At 39.6% G+C, this 15,000-nt stretch overlaps 1 protein-coding gene across 1 annotated transcript in view; it reads right to left on the reverse strand.

Annotated features, from left to right (window-relative positions):
- Positions 1–15,000, reverse strand: part of LOC138009619 (axotactin-like) — a 19,872-nt gene that overhangs the window by 112 nt on the left and 4,760 nt on the right. The window contains exons 2-4 of the mRNA XM_068856677.1: positions 12,530–14,453; positions 6,303–6,547; positions 1–2,804 (exon numbers count right to left, since the gene is read on the reverse strand). The exon at positions 1–2,804 is cut by the window's left edge and continues 112 nt beyond it. Coding sequence (XP_068712778.1) covers positions 545–2,804; positions 6,303–6,547; positions 12,530–14,453 — 4,429 coding nt within the window. The 3' untranslated portion in view covers positions 1–544. The remainder of the gene's footprint in view (positions 2,805–6,302; positions 6,548–12,529; positions 14,454–15,000) is intronic.

Genomic DNA, 15,000 nt, shown 5'->3' on the forward strand with positions numbered 1-15,000 from the left:
TTGTGAAACATTAAGTGGAACAAGAGTCTCGACAAGGTTTTGATGACGCAAGATGTTTGTACACATGAGAGGCCTTCTGCGAAACAAGGTGCCCCACGTCCACAAGTAGAAACATGACGATCAGTTTCGCCAATGTAACTGGTATTACATCCAGCACAAGCAAATTTATACACTACGTGCGAGCGGAGACCCTGTGACACAAAATCTTTTACAATGAACAACTGTTTTACTTTTAAAATGGTCACGCTAGCCAGCAGCCCTGTAATATAACTAGAAGGATTTTTACAACACTTATTTTCATAAGCTCCCTTCTACTGGCATTTTTTCGAACGTAACACAAAGAAAGCTTAGAAAATTACTCAGAATGTATTGCACTGATATGGACATCAAGTTGGTTTTTTTTTCCACTTTTAAAGTAAATTCCACGCGGATTGCATTCACGATCACTTCTTTCTTCAAATCGGACAGACAAATCGCAACGTGGAAATCGGACCTGGGCTTTGACTGCATCTTTGATGGGGAAAGTAGACAAGAACTCGGCTTATCATACCCAATAAGATTTGATTCCGCCACTAGCATTTCCATCCGCATATCTTTCGGTTCCACCATATTGTTGTAATTGTTTCCCCCGGAACCAAGAGCGCCTGCTTACCAGTGACAATAGCCGCGCGGGGTACCCAGCCGTTCCTGCCGAGGGAACAATGTACTCTCCAAGCTTGCTATGTGTTCGAACGCATTTTATAACTCGTGGAAGCCAAAGCTTCATCGACAACAGTACTAGCACCACCAAAGCTGCAGATATTACAACAGCTATTACAGAAAATTGACTCTTGTCTTCTTTATTTCTTACGAATTTCTCTCGTAATAGGGTTGTATTCTTTTGTGTTTCCTCAATACCAGTTGGAAATGATGTAGTGGTAACATTTGGCGTTGTCGTAGACGCATTTGTGCAATCTTTGCTGTATAAGCCGTTTTCTGTGGGGCAGGCTAAAGAAAGTGGAGTGGATGGTATCATATATTTTTGTGTCGTGCTTGTAATGGAGGTTGTTGACGGATTGCGCTTAACGACATTCGGACAAGCCTTCACTAACCGAGGATTGATGGTTCGTTTATTCAACGTAGGTTTAATCGTGGGAACCTCTCTTTGGTCTGAGTTTCCCCAACACTCCAGAGGCCCGAGAGTGAAATACGAACCCTCGCTTTTTGTGTTAAATTCCAATCCAGTCACGGGCAATGTGCGTTTATCCCTCAAATACCCTTCGTCTACTCTCCACTGTCGATCCTTAATGTCACAGTTACAATACTTGTGGGTGTGTTTACAATATGATGGCTGCATCCCACATGCGCATTTTTTACTTCCGGGCTCGGCCCCGCCCCAATAATCCTGCCTTTCCCCGTCACGTGACCGCCAAAACGCGTGCGACGGACCGTAGGGAGAGTTGAGAAGCTTGGATTTGAAGCAATTAAATCTAATATACTGACGACAGTTTTTGCTTTTTCTAATCAGCTCTGTAATTTGTTTCATGCTAATCGAGTAATGTATACAATGCTTGTACATCGAACCCTCAATTCTTGAATCTCTAACTCGAGTTTTTGTCATTTTATTGTGCCTTATAGTAGTGTAAATCTCTGCAGAATTCTTTGCAGAATTCTGCGTCATGTTGCACAATGCTATGTAAGTTGTTCCCTCTCCTTCTGAATCCAACAAACAATATTCACTGCTTTCCAAACCCATGGATCGATAATATTCACATGTAGGCTTGTACACTGAACTTTCACATCGGTCTCCCTCAAACTGTGTGTATTGGCAATCGCAGTGATACCCATCCCAATCTTGTGAACACCTTCCTTGGTTTTGACAGGGGTTGGGTTCACAGCGATTATGCAAACGGCACGTGTATTGCAATTCGTCAGCATTTGTATGTTTACTTTTCCTTAAGTTCTTTGACGTTATCTTCTGACTGTCTATTTGTAAATTTAAAATACAACCAACGAAACCAGGGAATTCCCTTTTGTCTTCAAAGCCACCAAGAAAGATTTTCAAACGAGGCTTGTTGGCGAAGTCCAGCAATAAAACCTGCGCATTGTTCAAAGTCTTCCCTCTCGTTTGTCCATCAAGCTGCAGGCGCACATGTCGTCCCGTAATACTCGCGTTCACTCTATGCCATTCGCCGTCGTGGAGATTAGAACCCAGGGAAATCACAGTCTTTGACCCGTTTGGAGCAGAGACACCGTAGATCAGAGAACCAGCTGAAAGACGTAAATTCAACTTGACTTTTATTGCACTGCGCGACAAAAGAAGACCTTCCTTAATGTGCGAACGAAATTGAAAACTGGTAGAAAAGGTATTATTGTCGACGGGTAGCTTTCGAACGGTCACTCTAAATCCAGCGTTTCGATTTGCAATCGTCACTGCTCTTTGGTCAACCTTCTTGCATTCAAAAGCAACTTTCCCTTGTATTTTGTACCCTTCTTGCCCACCTCTCGCCTCTCGCAAGAGATTCTTCCCTCGAAATTTCAAATTACTGAGACATCCACGGAAGTTCTTCATATCTTTTACGAAGTAATCCTTTAAATAGTCCGAGGGAGCCATTCCTCCAATAAAGACATTTCCTTTGAGATCAAGATCATTGAATTCCTCCTGTAAAATCTTTGTCTCACTGTATGAATCCACCTCAAGGATGGCCTTTCGACCTTGTTGAATTAACGTCACATTATGCCAGTCACCATCATTTAATTCTTTTCTTGAGGAGAGGATTTTTAGAGTGCCTCGTAGGAGATCTCCTCCAAGATAGACTTGATAACTAAAACAACAAAAACCATTTCACGAAAGGCATCGAAAGGCGCGGTTTTCATATGTAACCATAGCAACAGTGATGGAAATAACATGTTATCTTCACGTGTGAAGATATCATGTTTTCGCCCGAAAGCTCAATTGGTATTTCATTGGTGTTTATATAATGAAATGCTGTTTTTCTGTCTCGTTAAAAATGCAGAACACTTCTGTGCAGAAATGCTAATTGGATGCAAGCCCAATTTTGACATCCAACACGAAGTGTCTTGTCTAAGTCTAAGCATTTGCTTCCAGTTTCCAACAGTAAAGTACATGTTAGGGTTAGCTTAATATTTTGCAAGTTAGGTTATATTTATCCAATTATCATCGCTTGAGGGACAGAGTTTATATGTCTTTGAACGCGACCCCTGCCTTAGTGAGATTAAATTGTCTGTATAGATCGTTTTCACTGTCACGCAACAAAAAAATTAAGTGGAAACCGTCCAATGAAATAAGCCAAAAACTTGGAATGCTGTAGGAGATCAATTCTCAGGTCTATGCGGTACATCTTTTCTGCATTTGCTAAGTTTATTATTGCCTTTTCTGTCCGACTAGTTGGGTGATATTAAAACAATTAGACCCTTCGCTCTCAAGGGCCACGGGTCAATAGCCCATTCGGCTTCGCCTCATGGGCAATTGGCCCGTAGCCCTTGCGGGCGAATGGTCTAATTGTTAAATATGTTCCTGAACGGCCATTTCAAAACTGAGTTGATGACTTCGCCTTCCTGACTTAAAGTCATTACTCCTTCTGAGTTCTTACACTTTGTTATTTTCTAATTACCTCGAGAATTTTAAAATGACTGATTCAAGTTTTATTTACTCCATAATAGCGACTCCTCAGATTTGCATTAAATAAAGTTTGGAGAATTTAACTCAGTGTTTCCTTGATATTCTATAAAATTTCGTACCAACAGGATGGAAGTTTCATAAATTGAATGTTAAAGACAATTATATTAAAAACAGAGGTAAAGACGACGAAGAGGAAAATAATTGCACTTTATATGCAGTGTCAGGAAAGAGGGCGGAGAGGATGAAAATAATGATTATATCGTTCAATTTCTCTGTGACGAACGTTGATTTATTTTCAGTCTTTTTAAAAATCACATTTTGCGGTTTATGAGAGGTAAAAAAGAAAAACGGCTATTTTTATCCTTTTACCTTTAAATGGATTTATCGACACTAGAATAAGAGTCAGTAATGGAAAATTTCTTAAACTCGCTAAATTTTAGGCGCATCTCTGAGTCAACAATTTCAATATGTTGACTTCTTGGAGTAAGATTCTGCAAAGTTGACCTATTTTTAATCAATTCCAGGCAATTAGGAAGTGTTCTTCCAAGCGAATTTGGTTTTCGTAAATTCCTTGCCGCTAAATTCGGCTTTAATTAAAGGAACAAGATTAGTGCATACATCTCTTTAAAAAAAAAAAGTTCATATTTTTTATTGTAAAAGGGAATAATATATTACCAAACTCCATATTAAACTGTTCATCGGATAATTAGTTGTCAAAGAGCGTTATTTACAATGTGCAAATTCAGTAAAGACTTTCACCAACACGAGATTCATCAAAAGATATCACGTCCCTTCTTTTAGACCAGTCCAAGATCGATCAGACAAAAAAACCACTTTGACTGTTTTTTATGTTAGCCACAAAGTGAAAAGAGTGATAAGAAATGTGGTTTTTTGAGTGAACACTTTCTCCGGTCCCAAGTTCTTGTAAAACTAAAATTCCAACTCTTCAGGGTTCCACATATATTCTCTGTAAGGAAGTGCCAATGCATTTTACGAGAACTAGTCGCCGGAAATTGGGAGAGCTAGAGTACGCTAGGCCGAGTCGTTATTCAAAACTGTTAGTAAGTGAAGTTTTTTTTTCCAAGCAGTGTCTCAATTGTTTCTACATGATAGAATAAAATGTTTTTTCATGTGAACTTGAATTTTCTTACGTTAAGTGTGACAGGATTTTTGTTTGATTTTTTTATCTCTTACTGCTATATTTTATTTCGACTTGAAGTCACGATCATTGCTCGCCGGCTGAGTTAAAAATGAATATAATAAGCATTAGAGGGATCGAAAACGTCAATAACTGATACATAAAGAATTGGCCAGTCATAAACTGCTTCAGATCTGTTCTTTAAATGAAAACGCACGTTATTTCAGATCTAAATTCAATTTATATCTAAGTATCTAAACTGGGTATTTGCATCGAAATCTGTCTCAGAAAAGGTATATTCCTTGGAGCGGAGCTTTCCGAACAATAGGGAGCTTTAGCAACGACAACGGCGACGGCAACGAGAACGTCACAAATTTGCATATTTAGTGGGTAAAAACAATAGCTTTGCACGCTCTGCACGTGCGTTTTTCATTTTTGCCCATTTCTTTGCCGTCGTCAGCAAAGCAGCAACGTGAAATAACCAAGTTTGAGGTGTTACGGAGAACGTGAGCACTTGGAGATAAATATTCATTTTTCTCCCTTAAATTTAGCGCCGCTCGTAACGGTTTCATTCCTGAAGGACCGCCACACCTTTGTCATATTAAAAAGCTTGAAATGGTCGTGAAGTGATCGTATTAACGTGAATTTATGTTTTTACATGACGTTCTCGTTGCCGTTCCCGTCGTCGTTGCTAAAGCTCCCTAATTTATGTACCGCGGCGCTATCCCTGCAAACGTGCAGAGCCCCACAATCTTGTCTACTGGTTAACGTAATCCTTTCTTATTGACCACTGAGTCGGAGAGAGAATGATTATTTTTAATTTCAACAAAATTCCCACTAATTTTATTATAATACCTCTCCATAGCTGGTACTTAACGCAAAATATTTGCAATCAATCGAATGAGTACTTGACCAAGAAAGTCAAAAGTGGGCCACATATTTTGATCAAGAAACCGACAAAAATCTTATCAAATCAACAAGAAACCGAAAGGTGAAAATTTTCAAATAAGCTTTTCAATAAACTTTGCCGTAAAACGCCTATCTCCCGATTTCAGTCAGATTTCTCGCACAATTTTTTGCGAAAAATCGGTATCCTATTTTTCCAATTGTAACCAACATTCGCCATGTTGTTTCATTAAGAAGTCCTTCGCGCTTTCTTGCTTGTTCAGAAACTGAACTGGCTTTGTCAGCGGGTAAATGTAAGTTGAATCTTCGAGTCATAGCTAGTGGGGAATTACCTACAGAGCGTTACCCTCATTCACTCTTAGATTACAAAAAATATGCTTCTTGTTGAGTTCTGCTGAGTCTTGCAAAGTAAATTTGAGATGACAACCTGGCAAAGATCGCTTGGAAATGTCCAGTTCTGCGTGCCTTTTTAAGGTATATCATTAGTGGAGAGGTATAAAGGTGTAAATATGCAGGAATGAAAGGAATAATAAAACTTAAAAATAAAGCTTAAATCGGCGTAGCAAAATATCGAGTCTTTGTTTGCTATCTGAGACTCACAGAACTCTTTTCGTAAAACTAAAAAAAAAGACTTACCGAACTCTTCCCTTGTAAATATCGAGAAGCAAGAAATCAGTCTTGCCTTTTGAGTACAAAATAAGACCGTTTGGATGAATGGTTTGGAATCTCAGTTTTATCACAGTTTCTTGAGGGTTGTTTGCAAATCTTTTCAGGTCATATGTGATGAAGTCTTGCCCGTGAAGTCGTGTTTCAGTCGCTTCGGCTATTGATGCGAGACTTAAGCAAATCACAAAGACAACGCCTGGTAAACCCATTGCTGACTATTCTGCAATGATTCCCGGGATATAACTGAAGAGGAAGAAACCCTTTGCAGAAGTATCGAGAGTAATTACGCGCCAACAAACTTTAGTTTGCCGCTGCGGGTGCTAAGACCGAAAAACTCCACGCTGGTTTGCATGCCAGGGGGAAAATACAATTCAAGTGTTCCCCGGGAAAGATGACAAACTATTCCTGCTGTTGGCGCTCGGTAGACAACGAAAGATTTGGATAGAAGGAGGTTGCGAATTATCGTCTGACCAATGGCACAATTGATTGTTGATAAACACTGATTGATTTGCCTACCCTTAGAAACCAGCAGGTGTTTCAGCTAGTTTCACAACGAGTTCATTTCTGTTTCCTCAAAATCAGTTCAATCAAAATAAGCTTAATAAGCTCTGAAAAGTCGACCAAATTAAAACACCACAATAAAGCAATAAAGGTTTCGCGATTGCAATGTGAGAAGCCCAAGAAAACTCTTTATAATAAAAGAGAATTGTAATTTTGTCCACGTTTTTCAGAATGACTTAAGATTGATGTGCTCCCAAATAATAAGAACTCCAATGTTATAAAGACGAATTTCATTACAAATCCGACTTCCTATGTAATTAAAACCCGTATACTAGAATATACAAGAATAGACCGAATGAGATGAAGCAACACTGAAGAGAATTTCCATCTTACAGCGTTTATTGTTCGCTCTCTGTCACTAAATTGGTAACGACTAGGGAATTTTTATACGACCGTCGCAAAAAAATTGAATCAATTAACGCATTATCGATATCTTACTTTTTTAAACTCATCTTCTCTGAGCTCGAGCCGTTTTTCTAGAAGAATTAGTTGGTAATGACCGTCGAGGGAGACATTTAATATTCATGTGGCATCTGCATCTCGCCAGTCTAATTCAACGTTAAATACTTGTCATAAAATGTCCTACCCCACTGATGCGTGTCCATTCCAGTCGCAAACAAAAAAAAAGATTACTCATTACCAAACTGATGTCAACGAAGGTTTCATTAAAAACAGCAACACCTCTTTCTTTTAGACTTTTTTTTGTTATTGTTGCGGTGTATTCGGCTACTAAAAGCTAGCCAAGTTGTCCATGAATCAGTTGAGTGGCCGGGAACGGTGTACACACTTATGGCTTATATTTGTATTCTAAAAAATTGTAACGGGAATTGTTTTAACTCCCTGAAGAAGTCAGGTCGTGCCTGACGTAATGTTGGGAAAAGAAAAATATAGATCCTCAAAAAAGCCGTACAGCTAGCTAGCCTTGCTTCATTATTTTCTTTTTAGTCTATAAATTATTTTCTAGTTAGATCTTTCAAAATCCGGCACTTCTACTTTGTTGAGCTGACCTTTGCAGAGAAAATTGTCTACAATGCAAAATAATAGCCTTTGCGTTCGCTTTCTTTCCAAGGAACTTGACATCGGTCTGCATGTACCAGGTTCAAGATTTGCAGACAACCGGAAGGCGATGAACACAAAAGTTTAAAACGCACTTGCACTGAGAGCCATTATAGCTCATTATTTCAACACGATCTCTCCCTCAAATGAAGTATTATCCTTCATTTAGATTACTCTGTCCCAGGACTTGTGGTAGCAAATAAAAATAAAACAAAATAAAAGTAGCCCCTGGACAGGATTTGAACCCGTAGTATCCACTTTAAAGGAACTGTTTTTATCCACTTAACCACGAAAAATCAGCTCACTGGTTAGTGTGCCGATTATTTACCATAACTAATTAGTATAAATATATAATGTATATATAATATAATGAATAACGGTTAAGTCTAAGGCTTGATTTTAAAATGGTTAGCTTTCTCTTGAAGTTTGGTAACCGAGATTCTTCACTGTGTAAGCTTGCTTCTTATCGGGTGTTAATACACGTTTACAGCGGCATATGGAAGAAACAAATATTGACATTTTTAAGAATGACATCCTCGGAGTTAATGATGTGGTAGTCTTGTGGTTAAGTGAAGGGGTTGATAATTAAACGTTTATAGGTTTGAGTCCTGCGAGTCCAAACATTGGGGTTCGGTTGTTTACAAATATATGTTCATTTCCCATGATCCCTATCAAGCTGTCAGTGTCCAAACTTCATTTGGAGCAAATTGACGATTAAGAATAACCGTTCAGGTTGATTATTTTGCCCATTAGATTCTATTTTTCAGTGATTATCTTGTTGACCTCGCTGTTGTATAACCTCCATATTAACTCGTTTTGTTCGTCAGCCAGCATTTTTACATTTCGTCTTTTTAATCTGCGTCTCTAGAGGTTAAGTATATAATTTGTTTTTACACAACACACCCAACAGCAAACAATAAAACGCCTTCTGAACAAGCACGTCTCAGCTTTGTCGGTTGTTTAAGAGATAGAGACAGGCAGTTCTTGCGACAACACACTACTACTCAAGCACAGGCACACACTCACCTCTATCCTACGAGCTAAAGTAGAGCCGTCCGTAGCCACTTTCGGTCAAGGAGGTTCCTATGAAGTTCGTGGGAAAGCTAGGGCTCATACTTGGGAAGTTCCGAAAAAAAAAAGAATAGTGTACTACTAGCTGCTAGTCTCCTTGATTACTTTCATCCAGGATATGTTGTTTGTACATTCTTAAGATTTTTTTGATTGATTCCAAAAAACAAAGAGCGTTCTTGGCTGGGCTCAAATCCAATGTCGGGGTTAAAATCTTGTTGACCCAGCACGTGATCATGTTAACCTGCCACGCCAAATTCAACGTCAGACACGGTGCCAATAGCTTTCAATAGCTTAATTTTAGGCCTACTCTGGGACCTTAAGTCCACTCGCCTTAAGTCGCCCTAAGTCGCCTTAATTCCATAAACACAAATTAAAAGTTAGCCTAAAACAGTTGAGAATGAGTCAACAAAGTAGTAGCAAATCAAGGGAGGCATCTTAATGTAATTGTCTCTTGGTTGATTTCCAGAAAAAAGAATAATAGGTGGGGCAGTGGGTTGCCTCCCGGTACCCATTTGAAGAGTGCTGATGAGCCTGGCGAACTCCTAGCTGTCGTAACACATAGGAGAGGCCAGAACACACAAGAGGACATGCAGCAGAGATAACATGTAACTCCTGATTAAATAGCTTTGACAACCCTTTTTTTTGGCTTTGCGTTGCAACATGTAGCTCTAATGGAGACACCACAAGCAAGATTTTAGTATCCACACATTTTAGTTTTGGCAAGATATTATGCCATTCGCTTGTTACAAAAACAAGTATTAAACGTGAAAGCCCATAAAAATAGTTCAAGTCATAAGCTATTAATTCCTAACCTTTGTGAGGAGCAGTGATATGACAACTTTAAATAACAAATATAAGGGATAAAATAACCAAATTAAACAAATTTAAGCTCAGTAACAAGAATTGAGATTATTTACTTTAGATGTAATACTGACGTGAGCTTAACTTTAACTAAAGAAAAGGCCTAGGCAAATGTCTAAACGATCTCTTCCTTATATGAAGGGTTATCCTTCATTGTCAGTTTGCTCCAAATGAAATATTATCCTCAATTTAGATTACTATGTCCCAGTAGCCCCTGGACAGGATTTGAAGCCAGAGCACCCACTTTGAAGGAACTGTTTTTATAGCTTTTTATCCACTTAACCACTAAAGATCAACTAACCAGAAAACTAATTGGTATATATATAAAGTCATTGTGGAATAGTGGTTAAGTCTGAAGCTTGATTTTAAAATGGTTAGCTTTCTCTAGAAGTTTGGTAACCAACATTTTTCACTGTGTAAGCTTGCTTCTTAGTGGGTGTTAATATACGTTTACTTCGGCACTTTTGGAAGAAAAAAAATATTGCCATTAATAAAAAATGGCATCTCCGCAGTTAGCGATGTGGTAGTCTAGTGTTAAGTGAAGAGGCTCAAGTTACTCACACGTTCCCAGGTTCGATTCCTGCGAGTCCAGACATAGGGGCTTGGCTTTTAAAAGAAATATGTTCGTTTCCCATGGTCCCTATCAAGCTTTCAGTGTCCAAAATGAACGATAATACACCTTATTCCAAAATGGCCGCTGATTTATGCGGATACAAATTGGCCCTTGTTGGCTCGTTAAAGATAAAGTATTCTTTTGAATTTTAAGCTTCAGAACGAGGCATCCAGGGCTTATTTGAATAAAAACAAAAGAATAGTTAAATGGAGGCCATTTTGGAATAAGGTGTATACTTCACTTAGAAGAAACTGACAGTTAAGAGTAACCCTTTAATAGACCATTTTTGAATTCTCACGGCTGGACATGTCCTAGCCCTGTTCCGGGACTCCCTCTTACCGCTCCCTGAAAATGGGCCTGGTAAGAGGGTATGAGGGAGTCCCGTAACAGGACTAGACTGGATCTAGCATGGAATGGAGGCTAATGCAGGCAAATCTTTTCAATTAATTTGCCCGCATTGGCCTACCTTTGATGCTAGGTCCAGTCCAACCGTTAGAATACGAAACTGGCCTATTGAGGGATAGACTTGATTGATTTTAGCGTGTTCTGTCTCTTTGTTGCTGTTTGTTGATCGCCATCTTGGATAATCATTTGCGCTTGAATGAATTCAAACAAAAGCAGAGCATGTAGCCTGCGTAGCAAACGTTCCTGTTCGACAGAAGAGCTTCGAAACGATTTTCCGCAAACTGGCCGCGCGAAAGTTGGGGCTACAGAACAGGATACAGAACATAAAGCGACCCCTTTTATAGTGTGTCTTTGTGTTTAACAGCCGTTGTCTCGCCATTCCTGAAAGTGGTTTATTTCCAGTCTTAATTAAACGACTTAAAAATGATAACAATAAATGAGGAGAGAGCACGTGCCAATACAATAATGAAAATAGCACGGCAGTTGTATTTCCGATTTGAAGAACCGCCAGCAACTCCTCGTTGGCCGAAAGTAATTTGCCAACTCGCTTAAGCTACCTGGTTTGGTGGCTTAAATTTAATGAGAATTCTATTGAAATTTGCCTACTTGCGTTACTTTTATGAGAGTTGGGAAAGGAACTGTTTTCATGGAATTTTCGGTTGTCACTCGCTAAGCGACCTGAAAAACCGCTCGTAAAACGCGAAAAACACGAGAGTAGTGTCAACACTAATGTTACACTGTGTTTCTCTTAAGTGTGACCGCAACCTTTGACAAGAATACGAGCACCCGCCCATGTTTGTACACATGAGAGGCCTTCTGCGAAACAAGGTGCCCCACGTCCACGAGTAAAAACTTGACGATCGGTTTCGCCAATGTAACTGGTATTACATCCAGCACAAGCAAATTTATACACTACGTGCGAGCGGAGACCCTGTGACACAAAATCTTTTACAATGAACAACTGTTTTACTTTTAAAATGGTCACGCTAGCCAGCAGCCCTGTAATATAACTAGAAGGATTTTTACAACACTTATTTTCATAAGCTCCCTTCTACTGGCATTTTTTCGAACGTAACACAAAGAAAGCTTAGAAAATTACTCAGAATGTATTGCACTGATATGGACATCAAGTTGGTTTTTTTTTCCACTTTTAAAGTAAATTCCACGCGGATTGCATTCACGATCACTTCTTTCTTCAAATCGGACAGACAAATCGCAACGTGGAAATCGGACCTTTCCACTGCATCTGCTTTGACTGCATCTTTGATGGGGAAAGTAGACAAGAACTCGGCTTATCATACCCAATAAGATTTGATTCCGCCACTAGCATTTCCATCCGCATATCTTTCGGTTCCACCATATTGTTGTAATTGTTTCCCCCGGAACCAAGAGCGCCTGCTTACCAGTGACAATAGCCGCGCGGGGTACCCAGCCGTTCCTGCCGAGGGAACAATGTACTCTCCAAGCTTGCTATGTGTTCGAACGCATTTTATCACTCGTGGAAGCCAAAGCTTCATCGACAACAGTACTAGCACCACCAAAGCTGCAGATATTACAACAGCTATTACAGAAAATTGACTCTTGTCTTCTTTATTTCTTACGAATTTCTCTCGTTTTAGGGTTGTATTCTTTTGTATTTCCTCAATACCACTTGAAATGATGTAGTGGTAACATTTGGCGTTGTCGTAGACGAATTTGTGCAATCTTTGCTGTATAAGCCGTTTTCTGTGAGGCAGGCTAAAGAAAGTGGAGTGGATGGTATCATATATTTTTGTGTCGTGCTTGTAATGGAGGTTGTTGACGGATTGCGCTTAACGACATTCGGACAAGCCTTCACTAACCGGGGATTGATGGTTCGTTCATTCAACGTAGGTTTAATCGTGGGAACCTCTCTTTGGTCTGAGTTTCCCCAACACTCCAGAGGCCCGAGAGTGAAATACGAACCCTCGCTTTTTGTGTTAAATTCCAATCCAGTCACGGGCAATGTGCGTTTATCCCTCAAATACCCTTCGTCTACTCTCCACTGTCGATCCTTAATGTCACAGTTACAATACTTGTGGGTGTGTTTACAATATGATGGCTGCATCCCACATGCGCATTTTTTACTTCCGGGCTCGGCCCCGCCCCAATAATCCTGCCTTTCCCCGTCATGTGACCGCCAAAACGCGTGCGACGGACCGTAGGGAGATTTGAGAAGCTTGGATTTGAAGCAATTAAATCTAATATACTGACGACAGTTTTTGCTTTTTCTAATCAGCTCTGTAATTTGTTTCATGCTAATCGAGTAATGTATACAATGCTTGTACATCGAACCCTCAATTCTTGAATCTCTAACTCGAGTTTTTGTCATTTTATTGTGCCTTATAGTAGTGTAAATCTCTGCAGAATTCTTTGCAGAATTCTGCGTCATGTTGCACAATGCTATGTAAGTTGTTCCCTCTCCTTCTGAATCCAACAAACAATATTCACTGCTTTCCAAACCCATGGATCGATAATATTCACATGTAGGCTTGTACACTGAACTTTCACATCGGTCTCCCTCAAACTGTGTGTATTGGCAATCGCAGTGATACCCATCCCAATCTTGTGAACACCTTCCTTGGTTTTGACAGGGGTTGGGTTCACAGCGATTATGCAAACGGCACGTGTATTGCAATTCGTCAGCATTTGTATGTTTACTTTTCCTTAAGTTCTTTGACGTTATCTTCTGACTGTCTATTTGTAAATTTAAAATACAACCAACGAAACCAGGGAATTCCCTTTTGTCTTCAAAGCCACCAAGAAAGATTTTCAAACGAGGCTTGTTGGCGAAGTCCAGCAATAAAACCTGCGCATTGTTCAAAGTCTTCCCTCTCGTTTGTCCATCAAGCTGCAGGCGCACATGTCGTCCTCTAATACTCGCGTTCACTCTATGCCATTCGCCGTCGTGGAGATTAGAACCCAGGGAAATCACAGTCTTTGACCCGTTTGGAGCAGAGACACCGTAAATCAGAGAACCAGCTGAAAGACGTAAATTCAACTTGACTTTTATAGCACTGCGCGACAAAAGAAGACCTTCCTTAATGTGCGAACGAAATTGAAAACTGGTAGAAAAGGTATTATTGTCGACGGGTAGCTTTCGAACGGTCACTCTAAATCCAGCGTTTCGATTTGCAATCGTCACAGCTCTTTGGTCAACCTTCTTGCATTCAAAAGCAACTTTCCCTTGTATTTTGTACCCTTCTTGCCCACCTCTCGCCTCTCGCAAGAGATTCTTACCTCGAAATTTCAAATTACTGAGACATCCACGGAAGTTCTTCATATCTTTTACGAAGTAATCCTTTAAATAGTCCGAGGGAGCCATTCCTCCAATAAAGACATTTCCTTCGAGATCAAGATCATTGAATTCCTCCTGTAAAATCTTTGTATCATTGTATGAATCCACCTCAAGGATGGCCTTTCGACCTTGTTGAATTAACGTCACATTATGCCAGTCACCATCATTTAATTCTTTTCTTGAGGAGACGATTTTCAGAGTGCCTCGTAGGAGATCTCCTCCAAGATAGACTTGATAACTAAAACAACAAAAATCATTTCACGAAAGGCATCGAAAGGCGCGATTTTCATATGTAACCATAGCAACAGTGATGGAAATAACATGTTATCTTCACGTGTGAAGATATCATGTTTCTGTGCAAAAGCTCAATGGGTATTTCATTGGTGTTTATATAATAAAATGCTGTTTTTCTGTCTCGTTAAAAATGCAGAACACTTCTGTGCAGAAATGCTAATTGGATGCAAGCCCAATTTTGACATCCAACACGAAGTGTCTTGTCTAAGTCTAAGCATTTGCTTCCAGTTTCCAACAGTAAAGTACCTGTTAAGGTTAGCTTAATATTTTGCAAGTTAGGTTTTTTTTATCCAATTATCATCGCTTGAGGGACAGAGTTTATATGTCTTTGAACGCCACCCCTGCCTTAGTGAGATTAAATTGTCTGTATAGATCGTTTTCACTGTCACGCAACAAAAAAAATTAAGTGGAAACCGTCCAATGAAATAAGCCAAAAACTTGGAATGCTGTAGGAGATCAATTGTCAGGTCTATGCGGTATATCTTTTCTGA

The sequence above is a fragment of the Montipora foliosa genome, chromosome 1 (assembly GCF_036669935.1).
Source record: "Montipora foliosa isolate CH-2021 chromosome 1, ASM3666993v2, whole genome shotgun sequence".
Taxonomy (NCBI): Eukaryota; Metazoa; Cnidaria; class Anthozoa; order Scleractinia; family Acroporidae; genus Montipora; species Montipora foliosa.